This window comes from Acytostelium subglobosum (genome assembly GCF_000787575.1).
Source record: "Acytostelium subglobosum LB1 DNA, scaffold: scaffold11, whole genome shotgun sequence".
Taxonomy (NCBI): domain Eukaryota; phylum Evosea; class Eumycetozoa; order Acytosteliales; family Acytosteliaceae; genus Acytostelium; species Acytostelium subglobosum.
The window spans coordinates 151,052-167,676 of record NW_012236522.1 but is presented as its reverse complement, the minus strand read 5'-3'; the positions used below and the strand labels follow the sequence as shown (position 1 = coordinate 167,676).

The following is a 16,625-nucleotide window of genomic DNA, read 5'->3' as shown; positions in this document are numbered from 1 at the left end:
TACTCGAAACCCATTCAATTCAATGATCTTAATTAGTTTAAAACCTTTCGGGGTCAACAATAAATGAAACTAAGGGATGTTTGTTAGTTCGTTAATATGTTGTTGGTGATGGAAAGCCATCGATGGCTTTATATAAATAATCAATTATCGTGGTATATAGTATGGCCCATGATTCGGAATTGTGAGTTGGAAATGGAAATGATGAGGAATACACATCACTTTGATACACGTTATACTGTCTTGTTGTTGGCAGTTTCTAAAGTTGTTTCAAGTTGGCAAATGAATAGACAATGAAGTTGAAGAATCCTATGTATGACGTGATGTGTCAGTGCAATCACTCTTCCATCGACCACACTCGATCGACCAATCAATCAATCAATCAAATTATACACTTACCTTGTAAAGGAGAGAATAGGTCTTGGAGTACCCACATCCAGAATGGTGGACATTGCTTCACGGCATAAAAGACGGTGTGATTGATGATGTCCCAGATCCAGCTTAGAATGAATGCCGCCATGTAGAGAGATAGTTTCTTGGCAATGTGTCGTTGTAGTTGATGTGATTGCTGTCCAAACTTATTGAACGAGAGCACCTTTCTAAACTTGACATAGATGAGTACATAGCAGAGCATGTTCCAGAGTAGTGAGCCGGCCAATGGCAACACCCAGAAATAGAACTGATAAGTATCATTGATTGAACACCATCCTGTGACCTCATTCCTAGTGATAAAGTGTCCAAACAGGAACACTGCCACACTACCAAGGGATACGCCCCATCCAATCAAATGGAACACAATCAATGGTACTCTATATGGTCTGTCTCCTCCATAAGTCTCTCGAAGCAAGTGGTAGGCGATACCTAAGGTGAGAGATAGATGTTAGTTGGGTGCCGTTTCCGGGGCAATGAGTAAGGGGCCGTACAGTTTGTCCAGAGGAATGATGATAGGAATCCAAAGTGTATGATGCAGCGGATGTAGACACAGAAGTTGAACTGATGGACAAATTCTACTTTGAGCAGCATACATAATTGGGAGAATACAATGGCAGAGCATGCAATAAAGTCTGCAATGGATAAGCAGAATACTAAATGATTGATCATAGGTTTGGTCACTTCATCATTGTCCATCTTGTGATGATGATGATATCCTTGTTGTGGCGTTACACCAGATAGACGTTGTGGCGACAATGACATTGTACATTTTGGAGAGGATTTGGGCGAGAGGGGCAAGGACTCGGTGTCCCTATCCTGGAACAACTCAGACATTGATGAGTTGTTTATCGAGTATTCCTTTGACACTATATCCTCCTCATCTTGGTGCTCCTCACTCCCAACACGAAGTCTGTTGAGCAATGGTTTGGTGTCAATGGCACCATTGGTAGCTGGTAGTTGTTGGTGGTATCTTCTTCGCTTGCGTACTACTTGTCTATAACGTGCCAACAAGTAACAGACAATATTGAATAGTGTTGCCAGCATTGACAATAAGGCACCAACCAAATTGGAAATGTATAAAGTTGTCACATTCCCATTTGATATAACCATTGAGCATAGTTGGAAGTCTCCTCCCATTCCTTTATATTGTATTATATATGTGGTAGTAGTAGTAACAACAGATTGTTAAATAATAAATATATATATAATGTTGGAGATGATGATGTGTAATGGTGGAAGTTGAATGAATGAATGAATGAATCCACTACTTTATACATGTAATGTCATCTCTTGAATGACTGATTGAACATTGACCAACCCATACTCAACTCTACACTCAAGCTCCTCCTCTCTCTCTCTCCCACTGCTTGCCTCCTCCCTTCATTCTAATGATGTTAACACACTTAGTAGTACTCATTCACACCGAGTGACTGCGAAGTGTGAGTGTGTGTATGTTGACAGACTGATGAGAGGTTCAAAGTACAATGCTGCAGATGGTGGGGGAAGTGGGCCATCGTGCTTGACATGTAGACTAGTGATTCATTGATTGATTGATTGGATAGTTATGATTGATTGAATGATTGGTAAGTTCAATCATTGATTGTTGACATGCTCTCACCTAAACATGTTTTAAAGGGTAACGTTGCTTTAAAGTTGTAACACTGGTTGTAGGACATGGTGCCACTCTCTCTTTGATCATTAATGCTCAGTTTGAATTAATTTTTTTGCTCATCAGTGTTGTTTGAAGTGGCACTTAGGGGCAGACGGCTCTTTCATCACCTCGCACGCATTATCTTCATTTTCCAACTTTTTGGCACACCAACACGCACTCTGTCAGTCATTCATCCTTTTCATTCACTCGCATTAGTGTTGTAGATCATCATCAATCAATCATACAAGAAGAGTAGTTGTTGTCATTGTAGTTGTGAAGTAGTGTTGTTGTTGTTCCTCAGGTCAAACACAACATCATCAATCATATTATCGGCATAATCGATCGATCGGACAATAAGTTCAAACTTGTATATTAGACTAGAACAACTTGTCAGAGCGCACGTACACACCCTTTACACAGCAAACATCATATATATATATATCTACATATACAGAGAGAATGATCAGACTTGGAACACGTATATTGGGAGGAGTCGCTCAGAGACAATGTGGATCAGTGATGGCTGCAAGATACTTCTCATCGTCGACTCAGCATCAACCACAGCATGGAGAGCACGGCAGCGAGCCAACAACAGCAGAATCACACAGCAGAGTGACGATCGAGGATTTGCGCGCACAGGATCAGCTGTTGGCAAAGGAGGAGGCTCTCGCTCACGAGAACGACTTGTTCTTTGAGCAGACTTCCGGCCCCGCGCAGAACGGCCGCAACCTCTACGAGGTTGTTCGCAACCGCATCACTGGCACAGACATCACTTCGACGCCAGGCTATCACATCGACCACACCGAATACCCGGTCAACTTGGAGCCCTCCCCCACCCACCTCTACGAGACCGAGGAGGAGATGCTGCGCGCCACCGACAAGTACGGTCTGTTTGACAGCGGTCACCACGACGACCACGGCCATCACGATGAGCACCACGATGACCACGGCCATCATGATGCCGCCCACCACGACGACGCCCATCACAAGGGCGCCGCTGCTGGTCACAAGGGAGCCGCTGATCACCACGACCACGGTCATCACAAGGAGCATCACCACGAGGAGCATCACGGTGAGGAGCACCACGACGAGCATCATCACGAGGAGTGGAAGGAGGAGACTGAGTCCAGAGGTTACTTCTTGAACAGAACGGTATGCATTGATTGATTGATTGACCGATTGGACTTGATGCAGGATATGACGAATCTAACACATCTTCACACGAACTCGACTGATCACCTGATCGATCTCACAGAATGATGATGGCGTTGACTTCTCGAAACCATTCTTCTTGATGTTTGGCGCAGTGCCACTCTACTTTATGTACTCATTGAACAAGCAGAGTCAGAAGGTGCCAGACTACTCCAAGTCCAAAGAGATATATCTAAATCAAGTGAACCCCAAGCTAAGGGATCACTACAACGAACTTAAAAAGAAGTCTTCTTCAGCCTCTGACTCTCATTAACCGTGTCAGTCAAGTGGCGAGCTGCTAGCAGCAAGCAAGTGTGCAAGCCAATTTCAAGCAAGCAGACAGGCAAGCAGGCATCAGCAACAGCAGAATTATAAATATTAGTAATATCAAACAACAACAACACAACCATCCCTTAGCTATCAGTCTTCCTTCCCTCCAGCCATCCATCCATCCATTCATCTCATTTTAACTCATTCTCTCTCGCACATGGACACGATCGATCCGCCAGTCCATCTATTCAAACACTCCAACTCATTCAATCTCATTCACCTACCTCACTCAACAACAACACTTCCATGCCGCCACCGAGAATATATTATGGTCAATCTTTGGTCCAAACAGCAACAAACCAACGAATGTAACAAACACAATCAATCAATCAACCAATCAAACATACATCTATCTAATAAATTAAAATCATTTAATACATACTACAATATTAATTGAATGGATGGATGAATGAATGAATGATCACGTGCTCTTCCTTAATACACACTACTACAACTAACACTGAGTGGTTACAAAGGTCTATAAGTTGCCCTGGAAGTACTAAAAAAGGAAATATTTATATATATCTAAAAAACTAGAAAGCTCTAAAACTAAGGAAAATAAGATTTAAGTTATTTATCTTCGAAGATAAGTAATGAACATATAACACACACACACATCTGGTTGTCAGTGAGAGTGGGAGGGTTGTGTTTGTAGGACTCTCTACCCCCCATACTTAGTACTGTTGTCAACATTACAATGAATGACACTTAAGTGTGTGTTTGTGTGGATCGGAAAAGGATAAAGTACTTATGTACACACTTCAACATATTCATACAGATACAGATAAAGAAACAAAGTGTATAATAAGTAATTATAATAATAATAATAATAATAATAGAATAATTAATTAATTTAATAATCCATCAAATTTTGATGATGGAGGGGATAAAGAGAATAACATCAAATGTTGACTTGGTAGAATTAAGAAGGAATTATGAAGAGTCCTTAGTAGAACATGTTGAAGAGGAGGATGAACACCAACAATATGAATTCATATACCAAAGTGACCTGATAGGACAGCCAACCAACAAGAAGCCAAAACATAAATTGTTGAGAGATGCAGGAGCAGGCGTGTCACTCCTATCCAGTTCATTAAAATCTCTATCTTTGTCAACTAGAACAAAGAGTAATAACAACAAATCCCGAGACGATTCCAATACATCGCCATCTCATGGTTCCAATACATCGCCACCATCCTTTGATGATGAAGGCAGCACAAGCTCAAGTACATCCACAACAACATTCAAACCAAGGACAACGGACCATGCATCAGTCAAGGATTTGTTATCAAACAGTATCGATACGAGAGAGAAGGAGATTGAGCGACTGACTAGAATGGCCGAGAAGGACAAGATGGATTCAATCAAGTTGCTCAATGGCATCAAGGAGTACAAGGAGCAGATAGCAGCCTACATCAAGGACTTTTATGAAGATGATCAGTTCATTCACTCGCATGGCGAGCCCAAGGACAAGATTGAACGATACAAAGTGTTGACCGCCATCGAGAGCACAAGTTTGCAATCGCCTCAGCTGTCTGGCTCGCCAAAGATATCTTCAATGCCGAGTCTGAGTAGCTATCTTCATGGACACGTTCACACTGCGCATCAAGGCATGCCGTCGATCAACCTGTCATTCTGGGGCTCATCATCACAGCAACATGAAAAGACAAAGAACAAAGAGGAGTCGGTCTCTGATCTAATGTCCTCGTTTCAGAATAAGGATGTGGAGCTGGATCGTGTCAAGTGCAGGAGTACACTTGAATCGATGAAGGTGCAGAACCTACAAGAGAAGTTCACCGAGCTGTCCCATTTGGTGCGATCGGAGAAGGACAAGTGGGGGCTCGAGGTCCAGTGCATCAGGAGTGAGATCAACAACAAAGAGAAGGAGATAGGTCATCTCCTTCGCGTGGCAGAGAACCACAAGAAGACCTCAATGGATAACATTGATCACATCACAAGTAAGTCGTCGTCTATTTGTACACCAAGGAATCATTCCACTCACAGAGCCTCACTCAATCAATCAGAACTTAAAAGGAGCCTGGCATCAATATGTAATCTACGTGGAGGCAGTAGCAGGTTGGACATTAATAGATTGAATGAGAGCTTCTCATTTGAGAATCTATGTCCAGGTGGCCAATCACAATGTACATCAGTTCACAATCATCTTGGATCATCCTCGTCGTCGTCATCATTATCATCGTCATCATCATCATCTGGATCCGATCATGGTATCACTCACTCAAACGATCGGTTCTGGACCGAGGAGAAGAGAGACATTGCACACTTGAACAAACAGTTGCTCAAGAAGGATGAGGAGATCAAGCGAGTCAAGGATATTATATACGTGGAGATGAGACGGTCCAACTATCTCGGCAACAAGTTGATAGAGTTGAAGTCATTGTTGGAGGAGGAGAGCAGGCAGGTGGACTACCTCGAGCTCAAGGCTTTCAGAGAGGTGAAGGAGAAGGAGGACGCGGTCGTTCGTGTGGCGTACAGGGCTCAGAAGGACAGACTACGCTCAGCCATCCTCAGAGGTGAGGTGCAGAAGTTGTCTGCCATTCTTCAACATGAAGAACCGGTATCAAGGAGGAGGTATGCACTGCAGGATGGCGACACATTCTCAGAGATGGGTGATCTGTCGCAGTTTAGCAACATCTCCTTGGCGCAGTTCTGTAGCGAGGGCTATAGGGTGACGCCTCAACGACCCAAGCCATCAAACAATCATAGTCTCCTGCCTTGGCATGTGCACCACATCAACACCTTGGTCAACGAGAACAAGTTCCCCAGCTCACCAACACATGGCGAGGGCAAGTTGCCACTGGCCAACCTATCGTTCGAGGTGGAGTCATTCCTTCGCAGGTCACACCAGGGTTCAATACCCACCGCATCATCACCACTCTCTCCTAGCATGGGTCGAATGGGCAGACGCAACTCTGAGGTCATATCTCCAGTCCATAACCATCACGCCAGGACCTCATCAAGTTATACACACGATCAATCAACTGGTCATTCACATGGACATGGTCACGGTCATCATGCTCAGAGTCATAGTCATGCACATGGACATGGACATCCATCTCCATCAGAGGTGATTCAACGCAAGCTCCTAGAGATAGAGGAGATATATAGTTTGGCCTCGTTGAAGGATATGGAGTTGGTCAAGATAAAGAAGATTGCCGAGGCCGAACGTTCCAAGTACCTCATCCTACGTGAGAAGTACAGACAACTGATGGAAGAGTATAACAACATGATCAGTCAATCAATGATCCACCTACACAGCAGCAACAGCAGCACCAGTAGCACTAGCAGTAGTGGCAGCAGCCACAGGAATACCAATGGCCTTGGCAACACAGACTATCGATACTATAACAGTAATGTAAATATATTTTAATTGGAGGCGTGGAGTATCTGCTCCATCCATCCTTGTAGTATTACTAGTTGTTGGGTCCAGTGTTCAACATGTGGACTGTCGGTTTGATTGATTGATTGATTGATTGATTGATTGATTGATTGATTGAGTGGAGGATTGGAGTCATTGATTGATCTATTTACATCCTGATCATATTTGAGCTCATCTTTTGCTCTCGACGAAGTGCAATGTATCTGGTAATTTTTGGTTTGAAGAATAGTAGTGTTCCAACTGCAGCAATCACTACCACTATTGGTATAACTACTGCTATAATAAGCGTCTTGGATACTTGTGTGGAACTGCCACCACCACTTTCTCCTGGTGTCCTGCAGTCTTGTGAGTCTGGCTCAACAAGTAGTGCTAAGGAGGTGGTTGTCCTGGATATAGAGGCCTTGCAAGCTGGTACATCTTCTTGTTTACCTGATTGAGGATTGAATACCTTGATGGCGAGGCCATTGAACTCGCCCTTTGTCCTGTTCTCTGGGAATGTAATCACATGCAATGTTATTGTTGAATTTGCATCATTTGGTGACTTTAACATCTCTGTTGTGACCATCACCGTGAAGATTCCATTCAGACTAGCTGTTCCATTGATGTCCACTGTTTGATTTTTTGATAGGATAGTTTGTTAGTGATCTGCGGAATGATTCAGGACCCTTGTGAACTTACAAGTTGAGTATGAAGTAGCATTGTTGACAAGAAGTGTGACATTTGAAAGGGAGTCTTGGATGTTGAGGTCACCGTTAAACTTAACATTGTTTAGTGTTGAAGAGCTACCGATGGCCGCTGAGGTCACGGTGGTGGTAGACAGTGAGCCTTGACCTAACAATGCACCTCCATTGATTATAATATCATTCTTGGATTGCAATGAGCCACCACTTTGAAGTAGAGTCAATCCTGAGCTTTGAATGAATGATTGGACTTGTGCATTGGCCGCAACATTCATTGTTTGATGATTAGCAATGTTCATCTCGATGTTGATTGTTACTCCGATGCCAGGGATAAATGCCTCCTCCTTGTTGAGGAAACTTGGGAAGAGAGTGTCCTGTATACTCCTGCCAAGGAGACCTTTGGGTGCGGTGGTCACTCCTCTTGTGACAGACTTGGTGAAGAAGAACTTGCCTTCATTGGTGATCGAGCTTGTTGGATCGACCAGCAATGATCCACCATGATTGAAAGTTCCTTGGTTGTTGAATGTTGTGTTCATTAGAGCAATGGATCCTGATGACTGCGTCGTCTCACACTTGGCACCAGATGTGAATGACATCTGAGTGTTGGTCATCATGACTGAACCCGAGCCACCGATCTCAAACTGTCCTCCGAATGACACTGATGATTTGTCAGCATTGAGTGCACCGTTGACTGTTGTGGTACCGCCTACTGATAGTGTGCTTGACTTGAAGTCACTCAATGCACTGGTCATAAATGATCCAGTCGAGACCGACGATGAAGTAGTCGTTTTGTTAGAAGCAACTGACAATGTACCGCTTAATGACACCTTGCTCTTGTCCATCTTGAGGAAAGTCGATCCAGCACCAAGTGTTAGATCCTTCATATATGATGTCGAGTTGAACAATGTCATGTTGGAGTTCTAATGGCAGGGACAGGTTAGACAATGCGTGAGGGCGTGATAGCTCCGTGAACTTACATTGTTGATGTTGAATGAACCACTTGTGATATTGACAGTGCTGAAGTTACACTTGGATGATTGCATGCTCATTACTCCACTCATACCAAATGTTGCATTGTTAACAACATTGAATGATGACAAATTGAGGTCAACACTTCCATTCACAATCAAGAATCCAGTGTCCACATTACTTGTTGTCAATGTATGAATCATTGATGACTAGAGCGATCAAAGGTAGTTGGTTTGTTAGGTACAATGTGCGATGTTACAAGCCATAAGTATTACACATACTGTTGTCATGTGATAAACATTAATGATGAGTTGGGAGTTGTTAAAGTTGACAATGCCATTGAGTGACTTGATGTAGCCATGCTCTTCGTTGGGATCTTGGACGTTGATCAATGGGTCCATCGAGGCATTGACTGTTGCGCCAAGGAATCGGACGTCATTGTTGGATTGTACAGTGCCCGGGATGACGAATCTCATCGTGCCCTTGATCTCGGCCAGTGTGTTGGCACTCACGTAGTTCTGGTAATAGTCACCAACGTCATTGACTTTGAGCTTGTTGGGTCTTGGTAGCACATGGCTACCAATACCACCATGGGCAAAGTCAAAGATGAACTCTCCATGTGATGCCACCCATAAGTTGGTTGAAATGTTGAGCTGTGTGCTGAGGAAGAATCTGACTGTTCCGGCTAATGGCGAAGATGATGGGATGGCCAACTGCAAGGAGTACAACTCCATCTCTTTGGCCAAATAAGTTCCTACGTCTGAACTCTGCACAGTAACCTTGGCCTGTGTACTTGCATTTGGTCTGATGCCAGACACCCAATTTGTTGCAAGACCAAAGTCAACCCATGATCCACCATTGAGTGAGTCCGGGTACTGAGCTTTGAACAAATTACCATTTATTATTAGAAATATAAATAAATAATATAGTATTGTACTATATCTGTGAATCATGATTATAATTATTATTATTATATCTGTTTATCTATTTATAAATATTAGTAAGAGTAATTGATGAACGAATGAATGAATTGTCAAGAGTCTGAATTCTTGAGTTATTGAAATGATTGTGTGTGATTGAAGGATTGGTTGGCTGTGATGTACGAAAGTTGGTATCAATCGGTTGAGGTGATCATGTGTGTGATTGATAGATTTTATTTATCCTTCGGACAACTATTAGATCTGGAGGGCCTCCATCATGGGCACAATGCCCAATAGCCCCCCCCACGTACATCGAAATGATCAAAAAACAACCAAAAAAAGGAAAAAACAAACAAGTGACTGAAAAAAACTAATCGTTTTTCGATGGATGTTCAAAAATCTTTGAAAAAGATTGGAAGCTGTGCAGGGCTAGCAAAGGCATACTTTGAACATTTTTTTGATCATGATCATTCATTTTACTGAATGACATAGAGATAATCAATCAAACAATCAAATAATGAATGATGATGAACCTTAACCCAATTTATGAAGTACTTCGAAGTCGATATTATTGGAGATTGATCATTCCAAAGAACTTTGAGTCGTTGTTGCCAAGGGTTGAAGCTCACCTTGGTCCAGCGACGGGTTCAGTGATATGGCGCTACAGAGACTGGTGTAGTGTGGAGAGGTTGTTGGACAATGGTTACTATGCATTGATCGAAGACAAGATTGTCAATGGACATGAACTCGTCGACCTGGACGACGCCAGCAACATAAGCCGTCTACTGCAACACATAAGCACCAGATTGTTCAAATACCTCATTGAACACAGACCATCGTTGTTTGAACACCCTGGCATCTTGAGCAATGCCATCTGCTCGGGCAACGAGTATGTCGTCGAGCAGTTGATCGAGCACCAACGCCAAAGTCAAGGTGCACTTGGCCAAGTTATGCACGGTCCTGGAGACCTAAGCCCCATCCAGCAGGCGTTGCATCATGGACATGTTCACATTGCCAAGATACTCATTCAACATGGTATACATAATATAGACGAACCAATTAATGATCTAAACTATTGTGTGGACGGCAGCTTCGAGTCACCTCGATTCCTCCTCGATCATCTCAACGTCACAATTGAGCAACTCAGATCTCAAATCATCACATTTGACGATAAGGCTGATGATGATGATGATGATGATTATAGTAATTGTGATGATGGTAATCTAGATGGCCCGTATGTCAACGACTCATTCATACGCATGCTCAAGAAGTTCAATGTTGGACAGGTGGACATGATGAACCTACTTGTGTTGGAGCATTACAAACATAATATTGAATTACAGACTCATTGTATTATAATGGCATTGGAGTCAATGATTGATCAATCACAATCTACACCTGGCTATGTACTCAACAATCTCAATCACATCCAATCATCATTATCAATCATATCCAACATTGATGACCATGACGACAACGACGATGAGCTCACCGCAGATTATCTTCGCACTCGTGTCGACTGTGTCGCACAACAATTGTCTAGCGGTCTTGATCAAGAAGTTCCGCAGACACTCCTCGACCGTATATTATTGGTCGAACTCGTAAGCGCAGTGAACAAGAGGATCAAAGACCCCAAACAAAGATTGACCTTTGCTTCATACTTTGCTGATCAACAACAATGTCCTTTGGAAGACACTTTATCATTCCTGATCATGCGACGAATCAATCGGTTGGATGAGTATTTGATGCAGGAGCTCAAGATCCTCGATGAATCATTCATTCTGCTACTTTATTGTCAACACGGATCACTGGATCAGGTTCGCTACATCCACTCAAACGTTAACATAGACCTTAATGATTACAATCGAATGACCTCTGCAGCCTCGTCCCGATCAGATGATCCAACATTCTTTCAATTTGTTGTCTCAACTCAATCCCAAAGCGATTACATAAGGTGCAATTGGGATTCAAGCCAGATTAGGTACATTGATCAACGAAACCTACAACCCATTCAAGACCTGGAACAATTCCATATGGCACTAGTCAATAATACATTCAAAGAGTATATGATCGCGGAAATGTGTCTGCGATTGATAAAATGTGGCTTGTTAGAGCATCTAAAGGTGGCGCTATCGCATATCACACCGGCCGCTGATTTGCTGGACTACGCACTATACTTTGGTCGGCGTGAGATCATGGAGTATCTGGTTCAGTCACACTCATCACTTTTCTCCAATGATGCACTTAGGATTGCCACACACTGTGGCGACCTGGCATTAATAGATTATATCCTAGAGCATAGTCCTCCAAGACAATCAGATATATCACCATGTATGTCTGAAGCCAATACATATTGATTGAATGATATGATCAATTATCTCATCAGTTTGGAGCTGAAACATCGTCAATAAGTTCATTGGATACCAATCCCATAAATTACGAATTTTATGAACTTTAAATTGGAGCTCCTTAACTTAACTTCATTTGGTCCTCATTCAATACATTGAGATATATATATATTGTAGTAATAATAGTAAAGAATAGGAATGACTGGAGAAGGGAGGAATAAAGATGCTATATATCAAGTACTTAGAAATCGATATTACTGGAGATTGATGTTTCCAAAGAGTTTGGATATGTTGCAAAGGGTTGCCAATGTGAAGCCAAAGTCCAAGTTACAGATCTACAGACATATGAATCCCTATCAATTATCAAATAGTGTTGATGCATGGCGATACAGGGACTGGTCCAACATGAATAGAATGTTGGACAATGGACACTTTGCATTGATCGAGGACAAGATTCTCAATGGACATGAACTAGCCGATATTGACATCAATCGTCTTATGCAACATATCAGCTCATCATTGTTCGATTACCTCTTTGAACACGGGCGATCATTTTTCGACGATCCTGACATCCTACTCGATGCTATATGCTCAGGCAACGAGTATGTCGTCGAGAAGTTACTTAAACATCGAAAAGGCCGTGCTCTCGTGAGAGTGAAAGGTCGCCGACAACACATCGAAGAGGCATTACATCATGGACATGTTCACATTGCCAAACTACTGTTTGAACATAACCTTTACAACATACACACGATGTCATGGGACAAAACAATTGATTGGTCAAGCTACAGTGTGGATGGCAGCTTTGACTCGCCTCTCTTCCTCATCAACTTCCTCGACATATCCATTGAGCAACTCAGACCCAAAGCCAACAAGTTCCAAATTGAATATTTCGAAGGTGATTACGATGAATATGATGATTATGTAGATGTTTATAATGTCAGCGATGATGATGGTGATGATGATGATGGAGCGCAAAATCATAGTCTTGACAGTCACTATGTTCCAAATCAAGGACCTTATATCACAGATACATTCGTACGAATGTTAAAGAAGTTCAAGATTGAGCATGTGGAAATGATGAACATACTTGTATTGGAGCATTACAAACAGAATATTGCATTACAGACACATTGTATTATAATGGCATTGGAGGCATTGATTGATCAGGGACAGGGACATGGACATGGACATGCTCTCAACAACATTGATCACCTCGAATCATCAATCTATATGATTGTCTCAGACGAGGAGTTAATAGACCAACTTCACACTCGGATGGACTCAATCAAACAACAGATCTTTGGTGATGTAGTAGCCCCAGATGCGCCTCAGCATGACTCGCGAGCAATACTCGACCGTGTACTATTGATCGAACTCTCAAACACTGTGCTCAGTCGTATCATTGACATCAATCAACGATTAGGGTTTGACAAATACTTCTCTGATCATCCTTTGTCAGATGCCATCACATACTTGATCAGACAGAGAATCAATCAGTTGGATGAATACATAATTCAAACACTCAGCCATTCAATGAAACAATCAACACTATGTATGCGACTCATTTGCTTGCATGGCTCGCTCGACCAAGTCCATCATGTCCACTCAATCATTGGCAACGATGATATGGTCATCCCGGACATTTATGAAGCATCATTGACTCGGCGTGATGACCCAACATATACAATATACCAATATATCTCTACACAATATCCAGAAGATACGCCAGCCCATTGGCCTGATACTCATGTTGAATACATCGATCCACGGACAATACTATCCATTCAAGATCTGGATGAGTTCCGAGCTGCACTCAATGGTCAAATTTTCATGGATGGCGATGCCCTTGAGAAACTGTGCAAGAGATTGATACAGTTTGGACTGATGGAGCATCTTGATGCGGCTCTTTCCCACAAGCATACACCATCCAATCATCTCCTGGACTGTGCGCTTTACTTTGGTCAGCTTGATATCATGAGGTATCTGGTCACATCATATCCATCACTTGGCTTCACTCTTGAGGGCCTAACAATAGCCACTCATTATGGCGATTTTGAATTGATTGATTATGTGATGGCACATTATACACAGTCAGAGGCAGAGGCCAGATTAAGATGTTTGGAAGCATCATGTAAATATGGAATGATTGATGTGATAAAACATCTTTCCACGAGTGTTGATATCAAACAGATCATACACTATTCTGGATTACATTTCAAACTGGTGACAATTGCAATGGACAACTGTCACATCAACATCTTGCACTGGCTCACTCAATTGATCATTCCTTCAAATGAACATGTCCAACTACATATCCAACATCTTCATTATCACATGTGTACAAACCATCACTGCCAAGTTATAGATCATCTTCGATCATTATTATGATAGTGATCACAAGGGACGTCATATTTTATGTTCATAAAATTCTCAATTTATGATTTCGCTTTCGTTTGGTTCTCAGTCAATACTTTGAGACAAACATAAGGTAGTAATAATAATAATAATAGTAAGGAATAGGTATGACTGGAGAAGGGAGGAATAAAGATGCTATATATCAAGTACTTAGAAATCGATATTACTTGAGATTGATGTTCCCAAAGAGTTTGGATATGTTGCAAAGGGTTGCCAACGTTCAGTCAAAGGCCAAACCCATCTTCAAACATTGGAGTCCCGATCATTTATCAAAGAGGGTTGATGCATGGCGATACAGGGACTGGTCCAGCATGAATAGAATGTTGGACAATGGACACATTGCATTGATCGAGGACAAGATTGTCAATGGACATGAACTCGCCGACTTTGACATCAAACGTCTAATTCAACATATCAGCTCATCATTGTTTGACTACCTCTTTGAACACAGACGATCATTTTTCGACGATCCTGAAATACTACTCAATGCTATAAGCTCGGGCAACGAGTATGTCGTCGAGCAGCTACTCCAACACCGAGATGGCCATTCAATCGTGAAAGTTCAAGGTCGTAGACAACACATCGAAGAGGCATTACATCATGGACATATACACATTGCCGAACTACTGTTTGAACACGGTTTAACAACTAGATACATACACAAGATGTCATTGGACAAGCCAATTGATTGGACACTCTACAGTGAGCAACTCAGACAAGAAGAAAGAAAGATACAAATTGCATCATATGATGATTATGATGATGATGAAGTCGAATATCACATTCAACATCATGAAGAGGATAATGACTACAGTGATGATGATTTCGAATATCATAATATTCAACCTCATGAAGAGGATGATGACTACAGCGATGTTGATTATGGGCAAGATATTTATCAAGACATCGATTTTGATGAATACCAACCCAACAATGTTCCAGATATCATCGATCAGCAAACAATGCTGCCCAACCAAGATCTGGATGAGTTCCGAGCTGCACTCAAAGGTCTTACATTCAAAGATGGCGATGCTCTTGAGAAACTTTGTAAGAGATTGATACAGCTTGGCCTGTTGGAGCATCTAGTTGCGGTCCTTTCCCACAAGCATACACCATCCAATCATCTCCTGGACTGCGCGCTATACTATGGTCAGCCTGAGATCATGAGGTATCTGGTCACATCATATCCATCACTTGGCTTCACTCTTGAGGGCCTAACAATAGCCACTCACTATGGCGATTGTCAATTGATTGATTATGTGATGGGACACTACTCATTGTCAGAGGCAGAGGCCAGATTAAGATGTTTGGAAGCATCATGTAAATATGGAATGATTGATGTGATCAAACATCTTTCCACAAGTGTTGATATCAAACATATCATACACTATTCTGGATTACACTACAAACTGATGACAATTGCACTTGACAACTGTCACACCAACATCTTGCACTGGCTCACTCAAATGATCAACCCTTCAAATGAACATGTCCAACAACTTATCAAACATCTTCAAAATCACCAGTGTACAAACGATCCCTGCCAAGTTATTGATTATCTTCAATCATTATGATCACAAGACACCTCCTGGAATCAATCAATCAATCATATAAATTCAAATCAACTATGTTTATTACAATGGGTAACCAGAGAGGTTAAGAATGAATTCCCTTCGATGAGGTGGTGGGGTTGTATGATACACTTGGTCCCCTAATTATTGATTGATTATTAGTAAGTGACCTACCTTAAACTTAATAATTCAACTAAACTCGTGTACTTACATTTCAATTCTAACTTGATCACCAACTTCGTCAATCAAGTCGAATCTATACCTGGCACTTGAGCTCAATGGTGTATCCAATTTATTAATGTGAGCCCATTTGACTAATTCACATGTGACTATACCTTCTTGTTGAGAAGGGATATCAGCAGACATCCTAATGATGATGACAGTTGTAACCTTGTTATGTTTGGTTGAAGTGGTCACTATTGACTCTATAGATAGGTCTTGATTATGACTGAGTAGTTCTTTCAAAGTATGATTATGTAATAATGATGATATATTGATTCTAGAATCAATGGGTAATTTAATATGTTTGTTATCTTTCCATTTAAAACTAAGGCCAGAATTGGATTGTTTGAGTACTTCAAATGTATCCATTGTTATACTCCAAGGGAGATATATGGCCCATGATTCTAATTTGATCACTTCTTCCATTATGTTTTTTTTGTTTGTTAGAATAAATGAATGAATGAATGAAAGATGGTGAAACATTCAACAAGATATT

The 16,625-nt window shown here is 41.7% G+C and overlaps 5 protein-coding genes across 5 annotated transcripts; 3 read left to right on the top strand and 2 right to left on the bottom strand.

The window, feature by feature from the left end:
• Positions 1-256: 256 nt before the first annotated feature.
• Positions 257-1,473, bottom strand: SAMD00019534_059360 (hypothetical protein; the record flags this gene model as incomplete). Its single annotated transcript, XM_012898534.1, has 3 exons — positions 257-306; positions 397-858; positions 921-1,473. The coding sequence occupies 3 exons, from the start codon at positions 1,471-1,473 to the stop codon at positions 257-259; spliced, it is 1,065 nt and encodes a 354-aa protein (XP_012753988.1).
• A 1,066-nt stretch (positions 1,474-2,539) lies between these two features.
• SAMD00019534_059350 (hypothetical protein) lies at positions 2,540-3,545 on the top strand (the record flags this gene model as incomplete). Its single annotated transcript, XM_012898533.1, has 2 exons — positions 2,540-3,232; positions 3,336-3,545. 2 exons carry the CDS (start codon positions 2,540-2,542, stop codon positions 3,543-3,545), a joined length of 903 nt encoding a protein of 300 aa, XP_012753987.1.
• A 1,392-nt stretch (positions 3,546-4,937) lies between these two features.
• Positions 4,938-6,992, top strand: SAMD00019534_059340 (hypothetical protein; the record flags this gene model as incomplete). Its single annotated transcript, XM_012898532.1, has 2 exons — positions 4,938-5,559; positions 5,626-6,992. 2 exons carry the CDS (start codon positions 4,938-4,940, stop codon positions 6,990-6,992), a joined length of 1,989 nt encoding a protein of 662 aa, XP_012753986.1.
• A 285-nt stretch (positions 6,993-7,277) lies between these two features.
• SAMD00019534_059330 (hypothetical protein) lies at positions 7,278-9,384 on the bottom strand (the record flags this gene model as incomplete). The annotated part of the gene is made up of 5 exons (XM_012898531.1): positions 7,278-7,370; positions 7,450-7,610; positions 7,680-8,601; positions 8,659-8,859; positions 8,932-9,384. The coding sequence occupies 5 exons, from the start codon at positions 9,382-9,384 to the stop codon at positions 7,278-7,280; spliced, it is 1,830 nt and encodes a 609-aa protein (XP_012753985.1).
• A 713-nt stretch (positions 9,385-10,097) lies between these two features.
• On the top strand, positions 10,098-10,929 carry SAMD00019534_059320 (hypothetical protein; the record flags this gene model as incomplete). Its single annotated transcript, XM_012898530.1, has 2 exons — positions 10,098-10,804; positions 10,914-10,929. The coding sequence occupies 2 exons, from the start codon at positions 10,098-10,100 to the stop codon at positions 10,927-10,929; spliced, it is 723 nt and encodes a 240-aa protein (XP_012753984.1).
• Between the last annotated feature and the right edge of the window lie 5,696 nt (positions 10,930-16,625).